Source organism: Haliotis asinina, chromosome 7 (assembly GCF_037392515.1).
Source record: "Haliotis asinina isolate JCU_RB_2024 chromosome 7, JCU_Hal_asi_v2, whole genome shotgun sequence".
NCBI classification, from domain to species: Eukaryota; Metazoa; Mollusca; class Gastropoda; order Lepetellida; family Haliotidae; genus Haliotis; species Haliotis asinina.
In genome coordinates this window covers 38,641,823-38,666,498 of record NC_090286.1, presented here as the reverse complement: position 1 = coordinate 38,666,498, position 24,676 = coordinate 38,641,823, and the positions used below count along the sequence as shown (strand labels likewise).

Here is a 24,676-nt window from a genome sequence, read left to right as displayed (position 1 = left end):
TGAACTTTAATGTCAAGGGCAAACACTGGTGGTGTTTCAGTGAGGCTTTGTGAAGATTCTAGGTGAGAAGAAGCTAATCTGATGCTAAAATTGTGATTTTCGCAATTTACAGTTTTTTGTGGTTTCTTGATATCTCGGTTTTCATTGGAACCGGTTTAGGCTTTGTCTGAAAAGTGAGAGGTGTGTTTCGTTTCCAGAGCACATCTCAAACAGATTCCTAGTATCTGTCAGTGAAAGTTGGTAGATATATGTGGCAGACCCCAGTCTGGTGCCTTTTGCTATTAACAGGTTTTTGTGATTTATAATTTTCTACGTTTCCATGGAAACATTTGGGACTTAATCTCAAAATGGAGGGATGAGCTTCGTTTCCGGAGCACAACTCAAAAACTTCTAAATATCTTTCTGCAAAACTTGGCAGATATGTAGGGGAGACCCTAAAGTGGTGCGTTTTGCTATTTTCAGATTTTGATGATTTATCATATTTGCTGTTTACTGATATATTGCATTCATATTTTTCATGACTTCCAAGGAAACAATTCTGACTTAGTCTCAAAATGGAGGCATAGGCTTCGTTTCGAGAGCACAACTCGAAAACCATTTGACATCTTTCAACAGATCTTGGCTGATATATGAAGCAGATCTTGAAGTGGTGCCTTTTGCTGTTTACAGATATCTAGCGTTTATATTTTTCATGACTTTCTTTTAAACGATTCAAACGTAATCTAAGAAAACATCAAGTAACTGACAGATGATTTGTCCTTTCAAATATTTTATAGTGGTGGTGGTGGGGGGGGGGATGCGTGGGGATTCTTGTTATATTGTTTATTGACCAGTTAACACAAGAGTGACAATGTTCTGGTGCATATTGAAATGAAATACAAGATTACTGGTACTCCTTTAATTTCTATTCAGTACTCTAAATGCACTCTAAGGTTTTCTAGTACGCCTGTATTGAAAAAGTAAGGAGGACATACTAATCGTGTTGAAAATTATCTGGAGCCCTGAAAAGACCAACTGTCATATATAATGAACTGAAGTTCGTGGTCACTTTTTGCTGGTCATGACCTTAGTTACATGTACTTACAGACTCAAATATTATAGCTGTAATATTTCTCACAGATTTCTGTGTGCCACAATTAACCAATGTAAGTTATATACCTATTTCCAAAACTTTGGCAAGAAAGGGTGAAAAGGCTGTTTCCATGAAAAGACATTTCATCAGTGTTCATTCAGTGATGGATGTTGACATATTCCAGTTTATTGATTCTTACGTAAATTTTCAGAGATAATTGACAAAATGATTACATCCGGAAACATATTTCCTCTATATGCTTTGTTTTGTTTTGACATTTTTAAGCTGGAATATTCTTTTAAGGGTCATTTCGTGATCAAGCAATAATTATTTTTTTAAAAGCAGAAACATCTCAGGAATAATTGTGTGGCCATTGATGGAATTCTGTGTCATTTTGGGTTAAATCGTGTTCCCAGCATGCTATGCTAATAGAGATGAGTATTGTGGTGACCGATACTGTGTGTGATACAGCTGAAGTTCACTTTTCATTCGGAAGATTCAGGTTCGATTCCCCACGTTGGTACAATGTCAGAAGCCCATTTCAGATATTCCCCGCCTCTATATTTCTAGAAAATTGCTAAAAGCATCTTAAAGCTTTGCTCAGTCACTGATATGGCTGAATACGAACACATGGAGTGGTGCTCATGTGATCTCATGGTGGCTTGTCTTGAGACAGATATTTTTTACAATGATTCTGGCTAAATTTGCATGCTGAGGCAGTAGGTATTCATTCAGTCAATCACTGATTTTTTTTAACTGCCCACAACATAGATATAACCCTTCATGTTTGTTTATTGATGAAGACTTATCAAGGCTTTGGTGGTGGTGGTGCTTTAGCTGCTCTTGTTGTTTACTTTCAGTTATTTTTGTTTTGTATTATTTTTCAGCTTGTTAACCTGAACAGCATGAAATAGAAGGGCTTTGATAAAAACTACAGATGCGTTGTAGCAGAAAAATGTTCTGGAAACACCTCATGACGGTACAGCCTTGCCATTTTGACTAACCTTTCATACCATTTCACTTACAGACCGTTCCTGAGCACGCCTTAACCTGCTTGATAGCATTAGAGTTACCAATGGTTACATCGTTATGCATCTCAATATGTTCTACTAACCCTTCATCCAATTACTGCTTGTGTACCAGTATAGGATGCTCTCTATATATATATCACAGCTTCTGCCTCTACATTGTGTAGTCGTCCTCCCTGTCATGTGGGTCACTTTTGATGGCTTCAAGGCTCCTTTTTAATGGTTCTTTGTACCTCTCCTTTTGGGTTCTGACCTTTAAATAATTGTTTTTGAAACCAAAGCTGACGTCTGAGAAAGGTTTGACTTGAGAGGAGGAGAAAAGGCTTTAATTAACAATGTAGCAAGGAGGTAGACTACTGCATTCAAACCCATCTTGTTAGATTCACGCTTAGTTCCTGAACATATATAATTTTGATAGAAACAAATAAGATCATTTAAATGGAGGGAGATTATGAACCTGGGGAAATCTAGCCTTGCTTTATTTAAGGTATTAGCACTGCAAGGAGGGGCAGTCAGTAAGGAAAATAATGTCGTTCAGGTACTTTAAGACAGTACATTGCAGGGATGGAGGTGGGGCTGGCAGTCCTGTATAGTAAGTGGTTCAGGGACAATGAGACTGTCTACCATGGTGCCTGTAGCTCATTTGAACCAGGTGACTTAATAAGTGGCTAGAATGCAGTCTACTGTGCACAGCTCCACGCAGCAATTATCTCACTGTAGCACTTCCATCCTTTACGATCCTGGGGGTTTGGGGTTAGGGTTAGGCACCCTTTATGTTCCTTAGGGTATGAGTTTGCTGTTAGGGTTAGGTCTTGGGGTTATGGTCTGGTTTCCTTTCCAATCTTTAAGGAGGGCTAATTAATCTGAAAAAGTGCGCCCGGTAAAGTGAAGTACTTCCTAATAAATTACTTACTTGAGGGAGAAAACAGAAAGTGACTCTGGACTATTGCATCTCTCGCTGCTTGGGGAACTGTTTGATGGATTGATATTTAAATGTATTAGAGTATTGTGTGACTACAACCTAATGAAACCACTGTTATGAGTTTGAAGTTCGACTGCAATAACATATTGGCTGCAGAATATATCACAAGTCAAGGGTTATTTTATTACTGATGGCTTTTATGGAAATGCATCTTGCAGAGATTTTCTTGCATTAGCTTGTCTAAGATTAAAATATTCACTTCTAATAAAAAATATGATTATGTTAGAGTTGTGTCCTTTCATGCATATATTATTCAGGGAGGGATTAAATTGAAATCCATGACAGTATAGATAATTTTCTACTCTGTCCTTTTGATTGAAAAGGCATTAGCATTGAGTTGCAGATAAGCTGCATATTTGGAAAGATACATTTTGATACGTAGTCATTTTGAATTTGCTATCACTGTTTCATCTTACCTTTACATGCTCTAGTTGAGCGTTTTATCATTTTGTCTTTTTGCCCATTATTCAAAGTGTTTTCATAAAAATTCAGATGGTGTCCATAATTCCAAAGAGGATATTCTGATATTTAGCTTGATATAAGATCATTCTTTGCTATTGGTGAAGACAGAATATTGAGACTGAATCAGGCATTAACCTCAGTCATACCCTTTCTGCCGTGATTACACTATATATGTCATCTAAATGCATTCAGTATTGGTTTGTTAAGTAAGGTATTCCAGACAAGTAATAACATCCATGTTTGTATAAAATAGTCCGGTGAATGTAAAGAAGTATCACAGATAATGGAAATAGTGAATATAGACAAAAACACCACCATACCAAATCTCACAGGCTGGATTTGGATGAACTTGATTTCAGATTTAGACTGTTTTGTTGAATAGTTGATTGACAATTGGTTTACTAAAATAATGTATTTCAAACAATAATGAAAAAATCATGTTAAGAATATGCAGCTATGCATGTTCTCTGTTCAAGACTAACCCTTGATTCAGTACAACACTGGCACATGAACATACAACAAGTTTTGCCTTGTCTGTGTTCAAAATTAGATATGGAGGTCATAGGGTCCTTGTTATCATCCGAGGGTTTCAGACTGGTTTATTTTCGGGGACAACCAACCCAAATGTCCCAAACGTATTTTTTAGATAGTGTTAAGAAGAATACTGTGTCAGCAAATGACAAGATCATGAAAGTATAGACAGTGCCATGGCTTCAGAAGAATCTGATCCATGAAGGTCTGGGGTAGAATAGACCTTCAGCAACCCATGCTTGCCATAAAAAGCGACTAGGCTAGTCGTAAGAGGCGACAAATGGGATTGGGTGGTCAGACTTCGTTGACACATGTCATCGGTTCCCAGTTGCGCAGATTGATGCTCATGCTGTTGATCACTGGATTGTCTGGTCCAGACTTGATTATTTACAGACTGCCGCCGTATAGCTGGAATATTGTTGAGTGTGGCGTAAAACTAAACTCACTTACTCACTCAGAAGAATGCTTATACCTTAAGTGTTATGTGACATAATTTATGGCAGTAGGGTAGCCTAGTAGTTAAAGCAAACCTGAGTTTGGTTCCCCATGTGGATACAATGCGTGTCCCGTCACCATGGTATTGCTGGAATATTGCTAAAAGAGGCATAAAACTATACTGACTCACTAATGTAACAGTTTTGGGTATGCCTCAGTTTGGTTTTACTTACATGAGCTGTTCATGCATGATGTTTTTGAAGCTAGGTGTCATAGCTTAAACTATTGCCAATATTGTAAATACATTTCGCAGTATATGTTGTCATGTTGCCGTTGGAGTGAACCCCTCTTTAGTTTCCCTTCAGCATGCTGTGATAAAACAATGGCATTGAACATGTACTTTGACCCATACTTTCAGAGCATAAAGATTGCTACTTTGGTTTACCTTTAATCAAACAGCTGTTTATTTTGACGATATCTACTGCTAGTTGATGATGACATGAATCTTCTATATCACCATAGTTATGTAATATTGCCATTGGTGGTGGTTCTTAACCTTATACGTAAGAGGCGACTAACGGGATCGGATGGTCATGTTCGCTGACTTGGTTAACACATGTCATCGGTTCCCAGTTGTGCAGATCGATGCTCATGTTGTTGATCACTGGATTGTCTGGTCCAGACTTGATTATTTACAGACCGCCGCCATATAGCTGGAATATTGCTGAGTACGGCATAAAACTAAACTCACTCATTCACTCTTAACCTTATATCACAAGGAAACACAGGTTCTGCTATTCTATCACAAAAGAGTTTTATTAATCATGAAGAGTTTAATGATCATGAACGCAAGCAAGCTGAAAAAATATTTGGTTAAATAATTACATAACCCAGTAATCTGAGGACATTGTGTGATGTTACAAGTACAGCATCATGGCAGACAGTTTACTCGTACATGTCTTTGTTGTGTGTGTGTGAGAACTAATGGTTGTCTGTGTTGTATCAGAAACACATGATCATGTCTTTATTATGTTTGTCTGTCTGTATGAGAACCAATGGTTGTCTGTGTTGTATCAGAAACACATGATCATGTCTTTGTTATGTTTGTCTGTCTGTGTGAGAACTAATGGTTGTCTGTGTTGTATCAGAAACACATGATTATGTCTTTATTATGTTTGTCTGTCTGTGTGAGAACTAATGGTTGTCTGTGTTGTATCAGAAACACATGATCATGTCTTTATTATGTTTGTCTGTCTGTATGAGAACCAATGGTTGTCTGTGTTGTATCAGAAACACATGATCATGTCTTTGTTATGTTTGTCTGTGTGAGAACTAATGGTTGTCTGTGTTGTATCAGAAACACATGATCATGTCTTTATTATGTTTGTCTGTCTGTATGAGAACCAATGGTTGTCTGTGTTGTATCAGAAACACATGATCATGTCTTTGTTATGTTTGTCTGTGTGAGAACTAATGGTTGTCTGTGTTGTATCAGAAACACATGATCATGTCTTTATTATGTTTGTCTGTCTATATGAGAACTAATGGTTGTCTGTGTTGTATCAGAAACACATGATCATGTCTTTGTTATGTTTGTCTGTGTGAGAACTAATGGTTGTCTGTGTTGTATCAGAAACACATGATCATGTCTTTATTATGTTTGTCTGTCTGTGTGAGAACTAATGGTTGTCTGTGTTGTATCAGAAACACATGATCATGTCTTTATTATGTTTGTCTGTCTGTGTGAGAACTAATGGTTGTCTGTGTTGTATCAGAAACACATGATCATGTCTTTATTATGTTTGTCTGTCTGTATGAGAACCAATGGTTGTCTGTGTTGTATCAGAAACACATGATCATGTCTTTGTTATGTTTGTCTGTCTGTCTGTGTGAGAACTAATGGTTGTCTGTGTTGTATCAGAAACACATGATCATGTCTTTGTTATGTTTGTCTGTGTGAGAACTAATGGTTGTCTGTGTTGTATCAGAAACACATGATCATGTCTTTATTATGTTTGTCTGTCTATATGAGAACTAATGGTTGTCTGTGTTGTATCAGAAACACATGATCATGTCTTTGTTATGTTTGTCTGTGTGAGAACTAATGGTTGTCTGTGTTGTATCAGAAACACATGATCATGTCTTTATTATGTTTGTCTGTCTGTGTGAGAACTAATGGTTGTCTGTGTTGTATCAGAAACACATGATCATGTCTTTATTATGTTTGTCTGTCTGTGTGAGAACTAATGGTTGTCTGTGTTGTATCAGAAACACATGATCATGTCTTTATTATGTTTGTCTGTCTGTATGAGAACCAATGGTTGTCTGTGTTGTATCAGAAACACATGATCATGTCTTTGTTATGTTTGTCTGTCTGTCTGTGTGAGAACTAATGGTTGTCTGTGTTGTATCAGAAACACATGATCATGTCTTTATTATGTTTGTCTGTCTGTATGAGAACCAATGGTTTTCTGTGTTGTATCAGAAACACATGATCATGTCTTTGTTATGTTTGTCTGTCTGTCTGTGTGAGAACTAATGGTTGTCTGTGTTGTATCAGAAACACATGATCATGTCTTTGTTATGTTTGTCTGTCTGTATGAGAACCAATGGTTTTCTGTGTTGTATCAGAAACACATGATCATGTCTTTGTTATGTTTGTCTGTCTGTCTGTGTGAGAACTAATGGTTGTCTGTGTTGTATCAGAAACACATGATCATGTCTTTGTTATGTTTGTCTGTGTGAGAACTAATGGTTGTCTGTGTTGTATCAGAAACACATGATCATGTCTTTGTTATGTTTGTCTGTCTGTCTGTGTGAGAACTAATGGTTGTCTGTGTTGTATCAGAAACACATGATCATGTCTTTGTTATGTTTGTCTGTCTGTCTGTATGAGAACTAATGGTTGTCTGTGTTGTATCAGAAACACATGATCATGTCTTTATTATGTTTGTCTGTGTGTATGAGAACTAATGGTTGTCTGTGTTGTATCAGAAACACATGATCATGTCTTTATTATGTTTGTCTGTCTGTGTGAGAACTAATGATTGTGTTTTGTTTCAGACCTCCGGGATCAGCCAACCTAGCATCTATCATGCTCTTGTTGTTATTTTCCTCGAGTTTTTCGCCTGGGGTCTGGTGACCAGTCCTATCATCACAGTAAGTGCAGTACTTTCCATATTTCTGTTTCTGCATATTTTTGCCACAATAAGTTGAGATCTAATTATTGTACAGATTTTGAGAAAAGGGACACTGTATCCTGCTGACAGACATCACAATGTGGTAAATATGATCAGTAAGACTTGAGGTAGACTAAAAAACAAATCTGGTGTGTGTACCTCAAGAAGCATTTTCCCACTGAAAGTAATTCATTGCATTTCTTCACAAGATTGTACATTCAGATTGGGATTGGCCCCATTTCAGAAAGTGATCAAAGTGTTTCGCCTGTCTTAACTCCTATCATGTAACATAGACAAAACAGAACCTGTACCCGTATGTCAAGAAGCATGTTCCCATTGAAAATAATTCATTGCATTTCTTTACAAGAAAGCAATCGTAGTGCTTCGACTGTCGTAATGCCTATGATATAACATAGACTACGACTATCGTAAAGCTACTTTTGCTCCATGAAACAGGACCCAGTGTCCTAGAGAGAGTCCTAGTTTTGTATGGCAAGGTAAAAGCATGGTAAAAGGTAACAATGCTTACTTTTGATGTTTCATTGTGCACTTTGGGTTCATGAAAGCATTTGAAAATTAAAGTCTATCCAAGATTGGATTTATTTTGAAAGATCATTTTGAGAAGACATTTCAATATTTCCTCAGCACAGACGTTAGGTTTTACATTTTTCCTGATTGAAAAATACATGAAAATATAGAATTTCTTGGATTTTTTTTTCTTTTTGTTCTTTGATACAACGTTTCGATGACTGTTCCAACCCTGTCATCAGTTGAAACTAATAAACAGTAACATCATTAGTTTTACCTGGTGATGCAGTGTTCGAAATTCACTTTAGCAAGTAGAAAGTACTTGCTACCTGGTTTAAAAACAGGCAGTCTAAGTAAACTTAGTCTCAGTGTATTTCGTTACTCTTTACCACTGAGTCTAACAAAACCTAGTAGAAGGTCGCGTCAGGTAACCTTTGAGCGACCAATGACCATCCAATCAAACGTTAAATAGATTTAACCAATCAGACAATGGCTACTATTTAGGGATCAGAGGGACTTTCAAAATATTCAGGTCACTGACGCAGATCTCTCCACAAACAAAAATCCACATATAACACAATTATTTGACCTCCAGTATATGCGCTTTGGGGTTTCTGTTGACATGGTTACCATTAGCTAATATTTCCACAAGATGACATCCTTGCATATTGCCAAAAACACCATTTTCAGCGACAGTTTACTCACCGTTGTCATGGTTGTACGTATGCCGTGTGCATTGCCCGGAAGTGAGTGTACGCTAAATAGCATTCGGAATCGTTCTGGTACGAACCTTTTTGAGATAATAAGTTCAAGAGGTGTGTACGAATGTGCACTTTCACAATTTGGTAAGCTGTGTTCTGATTGGTCAATCTCATAGGTTACCTGACGTGACCTCCTATAAGGTTTTGTTAGACTCAGTAGTGGAGTGTAATGAAAAGTACTGAGGATAAGTCTACTTAGACTGAAAAATAGGTAGCAAAATCCTTTAGCGAGTAGCAGCATTCTTTTGTATTTAATTCCACCCTCCCCGTCCTTTTACTGTCTTTGGCCATATGGAACTGTATTAGGTCTCCTTGTACTAGCAGACGATGGTTTATCATCCTCACTCAGGAAATGATGAATGCCCACTATCCAACATCGGAAGCAGTAATGTTAAACTTATACATATGTACCCTGAGTTGACTAGTTCTCTGTTGCAATTATTAGTGACTAACAAAAACTCTGATGAGCATTTCTTAAAAGTAAAATGCCAGTATCAGTAAGTTTATGAATGAAAGTGCACAAGTGGAGATCTTTCCTATTAAAATGCTGAGTAACTGATGAACCTAAGCAGTTTTACTTAACAAATACCAAACAGAAAGACACATATTTCCACCTGGTACCATATTTGCTTCCGTTCAAGAAATTTTAAAACATGATTATGTGAGCTGTTGTTCATGGAATAACTTCTGTTGCTGGAACATCTCAGGAAGCTTGTATTATAAAGAGACAATTTGTCAGACCAGTCAAGCTGATAGCTGTGGGGATGAGCAAATCTTAATGCTGCTGTTTGCAGTATTCCAGCATTATTCCAGCAATATCATGGCAAAGGATGGGAATCAAACCTGAATCTTCAGAGTGCGAAGCAACAGCTTTTTTACCACGAGGCAACCTCACTGCCTCAACAACTATGAGATGTTTTTGACTCATGAAATAGTTCACTATACATGCACAACTTTCATTACAACTGCTTATGGTTATTATTTGTGTTGTTCCAGGTTCTCAATGAGACATTCCCTCACCACACCTTCCTCATGAATGGACTCATCCAAGGAGTGAAGGTAAGTCGAAGTCACACAGTAACTTACATCATACTATGGGTTGACCAGAGACAAAGGGGCCCACCCTGCCCGTGGTCAGGACGATACACAATTTTGAAACCAAATATTCCTGTAAATTAAAATGAGCCCCAGTAAGAAGGGAGGTTCTGAACTTCAGGAAATCTATTCTTGCTTCATTCAGGTATTTAGCACTGCAGAGAGGGCGGAGGCATCCTCGATATCTCCAGGGTATAGGTTCCGATAAGTCGCCACTATACCCTGGATGCATCTACGGCTTGTCAAGATAATTTTATTACCTCCTTTGGCTGGCTCCGCATTCTCACAGTAGCCAATCAGCTTAGCAGCTTACCTGTGTCCACAAATATAGCAGTTCATAGTGTGACTCAGACTTTGGGGAAATCATGCAGACAAATTGACAGGTTTGAAACTTACGAAACTTGAAACATAAAAAAACATGTACAAACTCTTTCTACCTCTTTCAGAGTACCCCCGCATCATTTGTACTGCCAAGTTTAATCCGTTAGATAATTTAAAAAGCAAAAGTGAGTTGTGATTGGTTCGCCCAACTTCCCAGCGTAGACACCTGATTGGGTAAAAAGCCAGCCAAGGGAGGCAATAAATTCACCTGGCAGGACCATAGATGCATCCAGGGTATAGTTTTGAGGTATCGGAACGTATACTCTGGAGATGTCGAGGATGGGGGAAGACAGAGGGGAAAATAATGCAGTTCTTGTACTGTGAGACTGTATTAACAGACTGTGCTTTCAGTAGAGGGATGGATTATCAGAAGATTTTAGTTTCCCACTGTACTGGCAGCATAAGGTTTTTTAATGACAAATGTACAAGACTTATCACGCTGACTTCTGTAGACTATAAACATACATGTCATTGTTTAAGAATGTCGGCCATCAGTGTTTGAGAAAGAAGTACTTTTGTATACATATCACTTCTGTAGTGTTGTGGTTGTCAGATCTGACATTTCAGCCAGAGGTGGTTGTGGTGTTTCATACCCTCAAATTGGCCAATCACAAACCTAAGCGTGAGGAAATTTTAATATGATGCAGATCTTATGATCCTTTATCCTTTTACGTTTATGTCATAAATGCTGTTAGCACAAGAAAGGTGCTGAGCAATCAAGCATCTTAGATTAGGTGAATAATAGGTGTATATACATATTTTTAATGAATCTGTTGGAGGGTAACATTACCAAATTGTATTATCTTGCCTCACACATAAACATCGCTTTCTGATTGGACAAGTACTTTTCTGTTATTTTCAATGTATGTTGTTTACTCAATGGAGCATTTATATCTAAATTATTGTTGTGTCTAGGAATTGTGATGACATGTGTCAACATTATGTTTTAACTAAGGTAACACCTGCTAAGTGCTGACACTGTAAATGTAAACACAAATGCCCAGCTTGCAAAACTTATTGAATGCCCCTCGTAGATAGTTTTTGTGACTATTAAGAGTTTAGTAATTGACTTCCATTGACAAACGTGCTTTGCAAAATGCAGGAAGTACCAGATTCATTCACTTTCATTTAGAGTTCTCTGCCCCTGTTTCCTCTAAAACAAACTTGTCATGGGTTTCAAGTTTCTTGTCAGTTGTTAAAAGAGATTGAAACTACTTCTGTTTGTTTTTATTTCATATGAACCAGATTCATTTGGGACATATTACTTCAAATGAATCAAGTCAAGGAGAGAAAAACTATGGCAATAGTTGGTCGCAATAGTTGGTCGCGATAGTATGTTGCAATAGACTATCGCTATCACAATAGTTTTTTTCCATCAATAGTCATCTCTGCAGTAGTGTTATATCCTGTCTAAATCTATACTGTTTGGTAAGGAGTGTTTCGTTAGTTATGCATCCATGAACAGTATGTATACATATTATCAACTCAAAGTGTTGACTGTAGCCACATGTGGCATATCAACTGATTCACATGTGGGTTCCAGAAAATGGAAATTAATGATTATATGTTGTTGCGGTACCAGCTGGTGGTTTGGGTACAAAGTTGAATACAGTGAAACTGTTATGGTGAAGGCAGTAATGAAAGATTTTCAAAACAGGCTCAAATAGTTGATGGTAATTCTGAGAGAAATGATTTTTAGGCCTTTTTTTTAATATAGAGATTTATATGTAATTTTGCAATGTAAATTTTTGGAAAACATCAGTTTTATTTAACTGAGCTGAAAAAACAAATGATCAGTTTTGGGCAAAAATCAAAATCAGTTAGTTGTAATTGAGTCTGAATCATGCCTGTTGTAAGTCATTATGTGCTGATCTTGATTTAACTACCAGTTCAGTTATTTGCCTGATCAGTCGTGACTTTTTGAAGTTATTCTGGTTAATGATTAACTTGACCTTCTTGTTGCAGGGGATGTTGTCATTCCTCAGTGCACCTCTGATTGGTGCTCTTTCTGATGTGTGGGGCAGGAAGCCGTTCCTGGTCTTCACTGTTGCCTTTACGTGTGCCCCCATACCTCTCATGAGACTCAGTCCCTGGTCAGTATATTACAGTAGACATTACATGTGCCCCCTTACATATAATGAGACTCAGTCCCTGGTCAGTATATTACTGTAGACATTACATGTACCCCCTTATCTCTGATGAGACTCAGTCCCTGGTCAGTGAATCACCATAGATGCTACATGTGTCCCCATGCCTGTCAAGAGTTGCTACATGTGTCCCCATACCTGTCAAGAGATGATACATGTGCCCCCATACCTGTCAAGAGACCCAGTCCTGTCATTAAATCACCATAGATACTACATGTGCCCCCATACCTGTCAAGAGATGCTACATGTGCCCCATACCTGTCAAGAGACCCAGTCCAGTCAGTAAATCGCCATAGATGCTACATATGCCCCTTACTTCACAAGAGACCCTTTATGCTTTATACCACCATGTTGAAAAATGGCTTTACACTGTCATTGTGCTGACTGAAATGTGTTGTGTGTTTCAGGTGGTACTTTGCCATGATATCTATATCTGGGGTGTTTGCTGTAACATTTAGTGTGGTATTTGCCTATGTGGCCGATGTCACTTCAGAGGAAGAGAGAAGTGCAGCTTACGGCTTGGTGAGAGTCTTTTGTTATCCTGGTTATCCTCCTCCTTAAAACATAAACCTTATGTTACTGTTGCACCTTGAAGGACTGATAGTGGATGAACACACTTGAATGCATTAGGAAGCTGCAAAGTGAGCTGTCACTTATGTTAGACATAATCGGTCATCATGTTTGTAGTTTCACTATAACAATACTGAAATCCAATGCTCCTCTCTCACTAGTAGTCTCACTTTGTTAGCTTTCCCAGTGAATGTTGTAGGGCTGTCATGATGCATCAAACTGTCAAAGGATTGCAGTAGTTGTGTCTCCGATAGCAGTTAATCAGTGGTAGAATACTATATATGCATCAGATTTAGAAGTATCAGATTTGTTCTCTTTGATTTACAGTTATCTGCCCTTGTTATCGCTTAAACAGATTTATCTGGGTTCCAGGTTTCTTTTCAGTTCTGAGAAGAATCTTGAACTACTTCAGCTTGTTTTTGTGTCTTATGAACTATACATTCATATGCTAAATGACATCAACTGAGACAATTCAAGGAGAGAAAAACTATTGCAATAGTATGTTGCTGTATCCTATGGCAATGGTTATTTCTCCTTCAATAGTCAACCCTAGAGTCTTGTAGCTACAGTATGTTTCTATTCCTGTGAAGGTGTCGGCAACGTTTGCTGCCAGCTTGGTGACAAGTCCTGCAATCGGCGCTTACCTTGGCAGCATGTACAGTGATTCACTAGTCATCTGGATAGCGTCAGCTGTAGCCCTGTTGGATGTGCTATTCATCATGGTGGCTGTGCCCGAGTCGCTGCCGGAGAAGCTCCGCCCAGCCAGCTGGGGGTCACAGATTTCATGGGACAAGGCGGACCCTTTTGGGGTACGGATGTCATTGTATTGTCGGTACAGACTGTCAACTGCTACTGTGGTCCAATAAGGATTCGTCACCAGTGCTTAAATTGAAACATTGTTAGGTCCAGAGTACAGCCATAATGATTATGGTTTTGATAGGTTGATGTAGTTGCCTATAAGGGGAACTTGTAAAGTGTTATGGAGATGAATTGTTAAATGCAACATACCTTTTCCTGATGGCCCGTGAAGGTCCCGGGGTAGAATAGGCCTTCAGCAACCCATACTTGTCATAAGAGGTAACTAACAGGATCGGGTGATCAGGCTCGCTGATTTGGTTGACACAATCATGTCATCGGTTCCCAATTGCGCAGATTGATGCTCATGTTGTTGATCACTGTATTGTGTGGTCCAGACTCGATTATTTACGTAAATAATGTTTGTAGTTTCACACAGCTGGAAAACCATTTCAAAATCTTTTAAAAGATTTTGGCAGATGTACGATACAGATCTTGAAATGGTGACTTTTTCTGATTACAGATATATGGCATTTATATTTTTCATGAATTCCATGGAAACAATTCAGACTTGGTCTAAAAACACAATAAGTAACTGTCGGAAGAATTGTCCTTTCAAATATGTGGGGGCTGGGGGGATATGTCATTTTCTGGTGACTCTTGTCCTGATTAGCGTACAAATGATTTCAAGTTTTATATGTGTAAATTGTAAATCCAGTAAGTATAGACTAATACTGATAACATCTTCCCTGGAGGGTCGGGATGACCCAGTGGCTGACTTTCTGTCGGGTTCAGGGTTGGCATTGGCATTGGCATTGGTGTTGGGGTTCCCATTGTTTCCAGAACATAACACTAAAACTACTAGAACAGTCTTCACCAAATATCGCATATGGCCTCTACATATCATGTAGATGTGACTTTTAGGGGTTTGAGTTGTTTTTGTTTTTTTTGTTTTTTGTTTTTTTTCAATTTTATTTTCTTCTGTTTTCATGGCAACAATTAGGACTTTATCTTTTTGAAAGGTAAAGTTTGTTTCTGGAGCATTATTCTGAAACTATTTGGCCCATCTTCACCATATTTGCCAGTCTGCTTTGCCACATTGTATAGATTTGCCTTTTAGGGGGTTGAACTTTTCATTCAAATCTGTTGAATTTTGAACATTTTCAGTGAGTTGTTTTCAGGTTTGATGTGGCAGATTGTTCTTGTAATGACTACTATTGTTTTGTTTGTGGTTTCAGTCTCTACGCAAGGTCGGGCAAGACAATCTGATCATGTTGCTGTGTGTGACTGTCTTCTTGTCCTATCTCCCAGAGGCAGGAGAGTACTCCTGCTTTTTTGTATATCTTAGGAATGTAAGTCCTTTGCAGTTAATTCACAGTCTGTTACTACAGTATGTCCTCAGTGAGTCTGTTGCCCTGTCCATTTATTGCTAATAGTAATAATGATAGTCCATTTATCATGCCCACTGCTTCATGCACAATGCATGCTTGAGGCGCCCAAAGATTCTGATTATTATTGTCATGGGTAACCCAAAACTGTCTGCTGTCTAACAGACATCTGGTGGGTTATAGTCACATGACTATGTCCCACTGGGTACCCATTTTCTGCTGGGTGAACAAAGACAGTTTTGAACAAACTCACTTGCTTGAGGTGAGACCACATATATCACATGCGATTCATTGTGGGGTAGGTCTGAAATCCTGGAAACTCGCAAGGGCCCTCCACACCCAACATAGCTTAACTACACCTGATTTATGACTTGAGCTTGCTATCTAATCTCTGAACAGGACTATGTGCCATCACACACATGGAGCCAGTCTAGATGTTCCACATAGTATATTTTCATTCTCATCTTTAGTCTCTGATTTCAGTCTGTAAAGCAGGGCCTGAATGTTTCTTTTGGTCTAGATTGCTCCGTTGGTAATAATCCACATGGTAAATTTCTAATTAAAATGGTCAAAACGGCACGCTTGATAATTAGAAAGACGTGTCAGTATGAAATAGAGCATTGAAGTCCATGAGAACTGGAAGTAATATTCATCAAAGGGAAATAACTCATAAGCTTTACCTGCTGCTTGAATTGAAACTATTCAGTAGTATTATAATTATATTATTGTAAATTTACTTTGGGATTGACAGCTATTTATAAAAGACTGTAAAGTCCCTTTCTAGTGTTCCTTGCTCTGATATTGCTTTTAATGTTGCTAGAGGGAAGACACAAACCCCTACTCACTCTGTTTACTCTGATTAAACCTGAAAATTTCAGTGCCTGATATGCAAGCTTGGGTGGGTTTGCCAACTAAGCTGAGAAGCAATCTTGGGCATACTCATCCTTTAACCAGGGTAGTCATGTTACTCAGTGAGCAGCAACAAAAATGAGAGATACATAGTATTTCTTTGTCATCAAACCTTAAACAACATGACAATGATTCATTGTTTTCCAGATAATGGGCTTTTCTGTGGAGGAAACTGCCTCATTTATAGCTGTGGTGGGAGTGTTGTCTGTTCTAGCACAGGTAAGTGGTTGACACATGGTGTACTGTATACCTGCTAGACTACAGGTCCCTGTACACGCTGCCTAACAGTTGTCACCATATCTTATTGAGACAGATTTAATTGTGATACTTAATCAGTTATTCACCAATGTTTCCAATGTGAATCATGGTAGTACAAATACATGTACTTGTTTTCTCCATTTCAGAATTTCTCATGTCATATTTGTGTGACAAGCTGAGTGTTTCTTATATTACAGTATACTGATAGGGACTGAAGCAATGAATGACTTTTGTGAACTTGAACTGTCTATTTTATAGATTGTGTGATGGATTCCCCAACTCTTAAAAAAAATCATATGATTCACAACTTTTTATCTTTAATTTTTCTCTAATGTTACTTACTGTGTAGAATTTTTTCTTTTTAGTTGTCAAACACTGTGGTGAAAAATAATACCAATATTTTAATTGCATTAGACTATATTGTATTGGCGATAACTGTTCGGCAGCCAATACAGGTGTATACACCAAGTATGTCAGGAGATGTTTCCAACTCTGCTCAAGTTACTACTTTGTAATTTCTAATGTAGTAAACCAGGTTACACAGTTAAAATATCTGTTTAAACGTGCAGTGAGGCCACTGAAATGTTGCGGACCAATCAAGATATATTCCATTAAGATGAAGGACACTTGAATTTTTCCATAAATCTATAGTCAGTATATCATGATATAACACGCTGACTGCCGTATGAACAAACTGTGATCTTCAATACTTTTCAGGAGCACCTTTTTTGCTGTCTATAGTTAGATGTACCAGTAAGCAAAGTGAGTGGTTCAGCCATGAAGCCTTTTTACAGCTTTTACAGTGATCTTTCAAATTCCATTTTCTAGTGTATATTGTTTTCAGTATTTTAAAATTTTGACGATTTACTTTTCAGACTCTTATACTTGCTTTAATAATGAAATATCTAGGACCAAAGCAGGCTATTCTGTTTGGCCTTGTGTTTGAAGTAATCCAGCTAACTTGTTATGGCTTTGGATCACAAACATGGTAAGTATAAAATTGCTTAATGCTTACTTTGAAATGACTAGTGAAATAGTATATACTGTATACTTGTATAAAGAGCTTTATTGCATCTATTTCATTCATGACCCATTTCATTCTTAGACCCATGAAGGTTCCGGGGTAGAATAGGCCTTCAGCAAACCATCTCTGCCATAAAAGGCAACTGTCGGGTGGTCAGACTTGCTGACTTGGTTGACACATGTTGTTGATCACTGGATTGTCTGGTCCAGACTCTTATTATTTACAGACTGCCGCCATATAACTGGAATGTTGCTGAGTGCAGCGTAAAACTAAAGTCACTCACTCACTCACTCAAACAATCTTAGGAATAAAAAATAATGGGATTGTATGAGCAAGCAACACTGTTGATAATTATTCTAAGAAATCAAATGTAACATTATTGTATAAGTTATTGTGCATCCTTCCTTATTTTCAGTCACTGAATACAATAGTGTTGATCATTGCTTTGCTATTGTTTAGTCTATGCATCGTAATATCTCTTGACCAACAGTATGGCCACGTTTGAATGACTGAGGCATAAAAAGGCAGAATTATGTTGTAAACATTCCCTCAGAATTATGGTTGCTTTTTATCTGTCCTTACCACTGAGACATACAGAAATGGAAGTGAAGTTTTAAACTAGTGGTATTGCCTACATAGGCAAGTGATTATCTCCCCTTGCTGTAATGTCTCAGCCCAAACCTTATAATTTTTCTGTATTTGAGAAAAAACGTATTCACTGTCAGTGCACTAAATTCTGCTGATGTTAATTGTTTCCTGTGTTTTTTAATTTGTAAGAAATGGCATGGCCTATACAGATCGTAGGTGTTACATTGTGAGATAAAAAGTCCAATGATTCCGTTCCAGGGTGATGTGGTGTGCTGGTGGTGTGGCCGCGATGTCCAGTATAACATACCCTGCCATTAGCTCCTTTGTCTCAGCTCATGCAAGTGCAGATCAGCAGGGTAAGAATTACCTCCCTTCTAAGTGACACTTATGATTACATTCACACTTAGACCCTGCAAGGCAAATTATTTTGTTTTAACATAGTGTTGATTTTCAGTCCATATTTCCTCAAATTTTGATTAATTTCTATAATATTTTGAACATGTATTCAACCCAATGATTTAAAACTTAGCATTAAAACCACTTCTTCTTTGTTGGGCATAGATGATCACCGGATTGTCTGACCAGATTTGACTATTTACAAACTGCCACCATATAGCTGGAATATTGCTGTGTCACCAAACTGAAAAACTAAAATCACTCCCTTTGTTGATGGGAAGCTTATTCTCTGGTTCCCCTGCATTGATACTGCTGGAATATTGCTAAAAGCGGCATAAAACTCAACTCAGCTACTGCTTCCTTTAACATGGTATTGTGATTGCAATGTTTTGACTGCTGTATGCAGGTGTTGCTCAAGGGATCATCACAGGTATCCGAGGCCTGTGTAATGGACTGGGGCCAGCAGTGTTTGGCTTTATCTTCTATCTCTTCCATGTGGACATCTCAGCCAATGGGATAGAGACGCAGGGCCACAAACACCCCAAGACATCTAACAACACTTTTAATCCCCTTCCAAAAAATTTCCAGGTGAGACTAATGTATTCTAGCATTTTAATTCAGTAAGTTGCAATGAAAATGATTACAGTTTCGGATCATCTTGAGTAATGGCTGGCCTCATATGTATGATCAAAAGCCAATACCTTTATAGTCATGTAACCACTAACGTTCTAGTTGTTCACAGTCATCTTGGGTTAACTAGGGTACAGTACCTAGATTTTCAAAGATCTCTTGGCGCTAAGATAGCCGCAAGGCAATGTTAATGTAGGGTACTTTCAACCATCACTATGAGAGCTTAGGAAATATAAGCCCTGATCGTTTAAGTGCTTTGAGTGTGCATTGTGCATAGATAATTCTTATTAGTGATTATATAGGATAGGGCTTTGGTGGTGAATGCTTGTGAGATTGACCGAGATTGCAGTGTGTGACCAAGATGATTGTGTCAATATACCCTCTCTGTGGATCATTAAACAGCTGAAATGTTGCTTTGTGTTTACAACATTCATTCATACTTTGTTGAATCTTAGTAGTTTTTTGTTCGATGATTGTTGCTGATCAAAGTAATCTGAAATAACAGCCTTTGAGCTGAGAGCTACCTCTGTGATTATACAGCTGTAAATATACCATTAAAAAAGTAGGGGATATTCTTTTTTTTTGTGACCATACCACTAACCTATGCCACTGCATATGAGAAAAAGTGATATATGTTCATACAGGTTAAGTGTTTCCAAAGGAATGGAACAAATTGTAACATTTTTCCTCAATTTCTCTTCACCGTCTGTTTCCTCCATGGCTTCATTTTATCAATCTCATAAATCCAGTATCTCCTATGGTATATTAAGGGCAGAGGTATATCTGAGACATTATTATTAACTGTGGCCTCCAAGTTTTCAGATTGTTTGGAAAAAGTGTATTTCAGAGTCTGTGGTGTATTGTTTCAGAATGTAGTGCCAGGACCACCATTTGCATTTGGGGCTGTGTTGGTGATCCTAGCGTTGCTAGTTGCAGTCTTTCTCCCAGACAACCCTCATGGTAATGTCAACAAGTCCTCAGCCAAGAGGGTCCTATCAGTGTCCTATGACTATCAGAAGGAAACAGGTATGTACAAAGTAGGAATGAAGTTTGAAAAGTCACTGGCGAGGAGGGTTAGTTAGGTTGTTGCTAGCCCACATCCTACTTCACTGGTCCTGCAAAATATTAGTATCTAGAACATCAGTGAGCCATTTTACAATGATATGATAATTAAAGCATTGTCTAATACAGAATAAATTTCCAGTGCCTAAAAATCAATTATAACTGTAATTAACATCTACACTGGCACTGGTATGACCAGTCCATTCAACGACCCATAATCCAATGCACTAATCCTCATGGCACACTAGATAATCTGGAAGTAGTGATCAGAGGAATTGTTGAGATAAACAGATTGACGAGTGTAAATGGAAGCCATGTTTGAAAATGATTCTCACTTTCTAATCCAGCACCCTGTTGAAACTGGCATGGTATTTTGGTCCAGTTGGGTGCGGGCTTGGACAGGTTTCACTGTATATCACAACAAACCTTATTATAGTCAGCTGACATGTGACCTAATTGTCTTCACTATTGCAGGAGTGAAGAAGCATGAAGAGGAGCCCCTGATGGAAGAGCCAGAGGCTGACTTATAGCAGTAGTCTCCCCTAGGTTACTAACAGGTCAAGGTCATATTCTACATGTACAAACTTCTCAAGAGAACAGATCATTTACACCAAATGTTTCATGAAAAGGAAGAAAACTTTTTTAAGGGATGCAGGGTTCCTTGAAGAGTATTCTCCCTTGTGTGGAAAGATAGAGTTATCTCCCTTCTTGTCATGCTTTTGTAAAGAACTGAAAAGCACACTGTTTGCATTGTGTTCAGACTTTCCGTGCTTGACGGCAAGAATTGATATTTCTCTCCGACTCTGTGGCACATAGTTCCAAGACTTGTATGGTCCTGTCATAGAATTATATCCCAATCTGTGTCTGCTTGTTGTGAGTGTTCATCAACCAACTGTTTGTGTTTTCAAAACATCTCAGTATTATCATCCCGAGATACAACATCAGTAGTTCAGTTACTTTCACGGATCGTTTCCTTGCAGAACGCTCAATATCGTAACTGTAATGCCACTGATCTTTTCTTCAAGTCAGTCATTTTATGAGCGAATATGATTAGAGTATGAAACCTTAATGATTGTTGATAATCTGCATCACTCATAAAGTGTGTTTTGTACAGTTTGAGAATATAGATATTTTATGCCAGAGCCCTATATTTTAGAATATATTGAACCAGTAGATTTGAATTTAGAACTTTGGTTTTGTTTTTGCCAAATGGCTGACAATCTTTTGCATGTTTTGACGAGAAGATATGAAAGTATTTTGTACTCTGCCAAATTAACTGTTTGCCAAACACAGAAGAAGTGGTGTCCAAGCCTGTCTGTGTTAAGGAGTAATGAGACAAATTTTCTCTTTGTGGTCATGTGTTTTTGTCTTCCTTTTGTGACAAAGGGAAGGTAAGTGTTTGAGTCAGAGATGTGGCAACATTTGTATGTTTGTATTGAAAAAATAAGTAACGTGAAGTGGAAAGATGAAGATTTTGATTGACATTCAAATTCTTCTCATAAAATGTAACATTTCATTAATGGTGAGAAAAAATATAACCACTATTCCTGTATAAACCTATCTTTATCAACCCTCCATTATTAAGTTTGTATAATCAAGTATCTGGTGATGAACATTTAACAGATGGCACTCCATGTCTTAGCAGATGGAATGTCTATGACAAGACATTCTCTATGTGCAATCTGCCTCTGGCAAAGTACAGGAAGTATTTAACCCAAATATGATTACTGAATAACAGTGATTAGAAATATTCAGGTGACAAATATTTGTTGTATGGTTGATATGGTTCACGCTTCTTCATGACCTTTGACCTCAGATATGTATAAACTAAACAGGCATCAGAATGGAAGATTACAAGATTGTGTTTGTTTTAGTTTTCTCCATGTTTTGTAAATATGTACAAGGACTTTTGTGATGTTCTTGTTTTTATGTGTTTTGTGGTCATTGTATAGTGTCAAATATTGATGTACTGATTTGCTGTGTTAGTGGGAACTGTAGAGTCCCGAATGATATTTGCATGACTAGTTTTTTTGTATTGCTGAAAGTTAAACTATTCACTTTGTTATCGAATGCTATATTTTTTGCAGACATTTATTTAGATGTGAAGTTGTATTCTTGTTTTACAGATGGTGTAAACAAAAGATTATGTGAAGTACGTTTCATTCAGGAAAAAAATCACAATGTCTACTAACTAGAAATACAGTCAGGAAGATTTGAAACATAGCATTTCTGATGAATTGCTATTGTTCTGCTACATTTAATTTGGCTTGTCTGTGAACACCGCAATTACATTGTCATGTGTACTGACAATGAGAAAGAGAGCATATAAATTTGGAATTTGCAAGAATTGTTAATGTGAGCTTGAGTGTAAATCTTTTCTGAATTTCATTTTGTGGAGTACCTGAAACTGAAAGGTAATGCTGTATGAGAAACAAAGTATTTTCTTATCTCCACGGTATCTTCCCATAAGACAGACCGCTTAAAAGAACATATTCTTATGGTTGGTTGCAGAAGGCTTGATCATGGTGTCCCCTTGAAAATAATGGTTTGTGCCAAGTTAAAAAAAGACAACATTTCTTTTCGAAAGGGTTACATGACCTCTGACCATATTTTCACTCTTTTTGACATTATTCATCTTTCAAGAAGTGAGAAGAAAAGTTATTTTGTGATTCACAATTCATAGATTTCGAACTGTCTCCACATTAACTCCACATGGATACTTGCTGCATTGATTACCCTGCTTCAGTAAGCATCTCTGAGCAGTTTCTAACCAGTCTGATGGTAATCTTTACATTCAACCCTAACTGAGACACACGTTTTCAAGGCAGTCCGTATTTACTTGGTTGTTTTTCTTTTCAATTTTTTTTGCTAAAAAGATATTCTTGAATAAAGATATAATCGTGGCTTTTAAAGAAATTCTCTTGGAAACATTGACATTTAAGGTATGCTCGCTTGATCTTAAACGTTCAGTGTGACTTCAGTGTTGCACTTTAAGAATTTGGTATCACGGTGAATACAGTGTTTTCTGGTGTAGCTGAATATGTGTACAGTCACAACTTCTGGTGTGAAATTCATGTCAGATTTAGCTACCTCTCATGCAAAATATTTCAATTTGGAAACATTGACCAATGATGTTGATAGTTAGGGATATGTATATGGGAATACAGCTTCATCATCTCTGTGCAGAATACCTGAAATGTCCAATTAGGTATGTGTATTATATTATATTTCATAGAAGGTGTAGTGTAAGTCAAACATATCTCATGAAAAATGTTTTTATTAATATTTATCTCATTTTTTTAATAGAATCATATCTTGGAGAATGGAAGACTTAAGTTTTATGTATTTCCAATGTTTATTGTTTGTGTAAAACAAAATTAGGTATTATTTTCTCTTACAAGGTTTGGTATGCTTAAGCAATTATTGTAAAGACTGTAATGGTTTTGTTCCTGTTTTAGGTCTTTTCTGTGAGTTTGGCACAGTAATTGCAGATGTGGCATATTGCCCTCTCACTGTATGTATAGGTGATGACTTCCTCAGTGTACAGGTGAGACGACTTCAGTTAGGTCTAGATAAGCTGGGGAAACCCAAGATATTTTTGCTGTCTGTGATTTTGATTGGCTTTGTCTTCAAGTTATGGCTACCATTGAATCAAGTGCAATGCTCAGATTGTTTTGTTTAGAACATCATATAGTATAGCTTGTAGATTGATATGTTTCCTAGAAATGTCACCAGACTCAGCAGCTGTATAAGTTTAGATGAGATCATTTTCAGAGAGAGAGTAGAAGTGTATTTTTGTTTGATTCATGAGGGATGTGAGGATAGGGTCCCAGTGTCAGTTGAGAGTGAATGAGGCCATTGTGCCCTCGGTTCTAATTCCAGCCAGTTTAATGGGACTGTGGAAAATAACGTTCCCCATATTCACTACTACCACAGACGCCAGTTCTGTGCAGTAAGCTTATTTAGAACCATATTGAAACATGGTTTCAGAATGGTTTGTAATTTATACCCAGCATAAGCCAAACTAAGTAGAGCTTGAGATGTGTTTGTGCGTGTCTAGCTTTGCTGTGTAATTTATCTCTCAAACAATACTTTAGTCATTCCAGTGTCAGAAACTCTGGCCCACACTCAGCATCTGTGAGTCTTTCACAAACCTACCATTCATTCAGGAACCATTATGCTTTAGGATCCCGATAATCTGATTAGAAGGCAGGCAATGGATAATCCAGGGTTTTCTCAGCGCAACGTAAGTACACCAAAGGTGTATCTGTGGGTGTGACCGTCATATACCTGATACAATGTAATTTAGGTTTCCATGGGTGTAATGTAATCCTAGTTACAAGAGTTGTAACTGTTCAGTAATCTAGGTCATGAGTGTATCTTCTGTAACTAGTGTAATCTATGTGAGCAGGGGTACAGTGTAAGTTCCTCATGTGTAATGAAGGTAACTGCAGG

General features: G+C 37.7%; 1 protein-coding gene across 4 annotated transcripts in view; it reads left to right on the top strand.

Annotated features, from left to right (window-relative positions):
- Window positions 1-22,383, top strand: part of LOC137290600 (hippocampus abundant transcript 1 protein-like) — a 49,264-nt gene extending 26,881 nt beyond the window's left edge. For 2 of the 4 annotated variants that reach the window (XM_067821651.1, XM_067821650.1), the window contains 13 exons: window positions 1,960-2,051; window positions 7,574-7,669; window positions 9,975-10,037; window positions 12,420-12,547; window positions 13,009-13,123; window positions 13,762-13,980; window positions 15,205-15,318; window positions 16,411-16,482; window positions 17,397-17,509; window positions 18,392-18,489; window positions 18,936-19,117; window positions 20,029-20,185; window positions 20,696-22,383. In XM_067821651.1, coding sequence (XP_067677752.1) covers window positions 2,010-2,051; window positions 7,574-7,669; window positions 9,975-10,037; window positions 12,420-12,547; window positions 13,009-13,123; window positions 13,762-13,980; window positions 15,205-15,318; window positions 16,411-16,482; window positions 17,397-17,509; window positions 18,392-18,489; window positions 18,936-19,117; window positions 20,029-20,185; window positions 20,696-20,751 — 1,455 coding nt within the window. In that variant the 5' untranslated portion in view covers window positions 1,960-2,009 and the 3' untranslated portion in view covers window positions 20,752-22,383. The remainder of the gene's footprint in view (window positions 1-1,959; window positions 2,052-7,573; window positions 7,670-9,974; window positions 10,038-12,419; window positions 12,548-13,008; window positions 13,124-13,761; window positions 13,981-15,204; window positions 15,319-16,410; window positions 16,483-17,396; window positions 17,510-18,391; window positions 18,490-18,935; window positions 19,118-20,028; window positions 20,186-20,695) is intronic. The other 2 variants (XM_067821649.1, XM_067821648.1) reach the window with 1 other exon arrangement.
- Window positions 22,384-24,676: the final 2,293 nt, after the last annotated feature.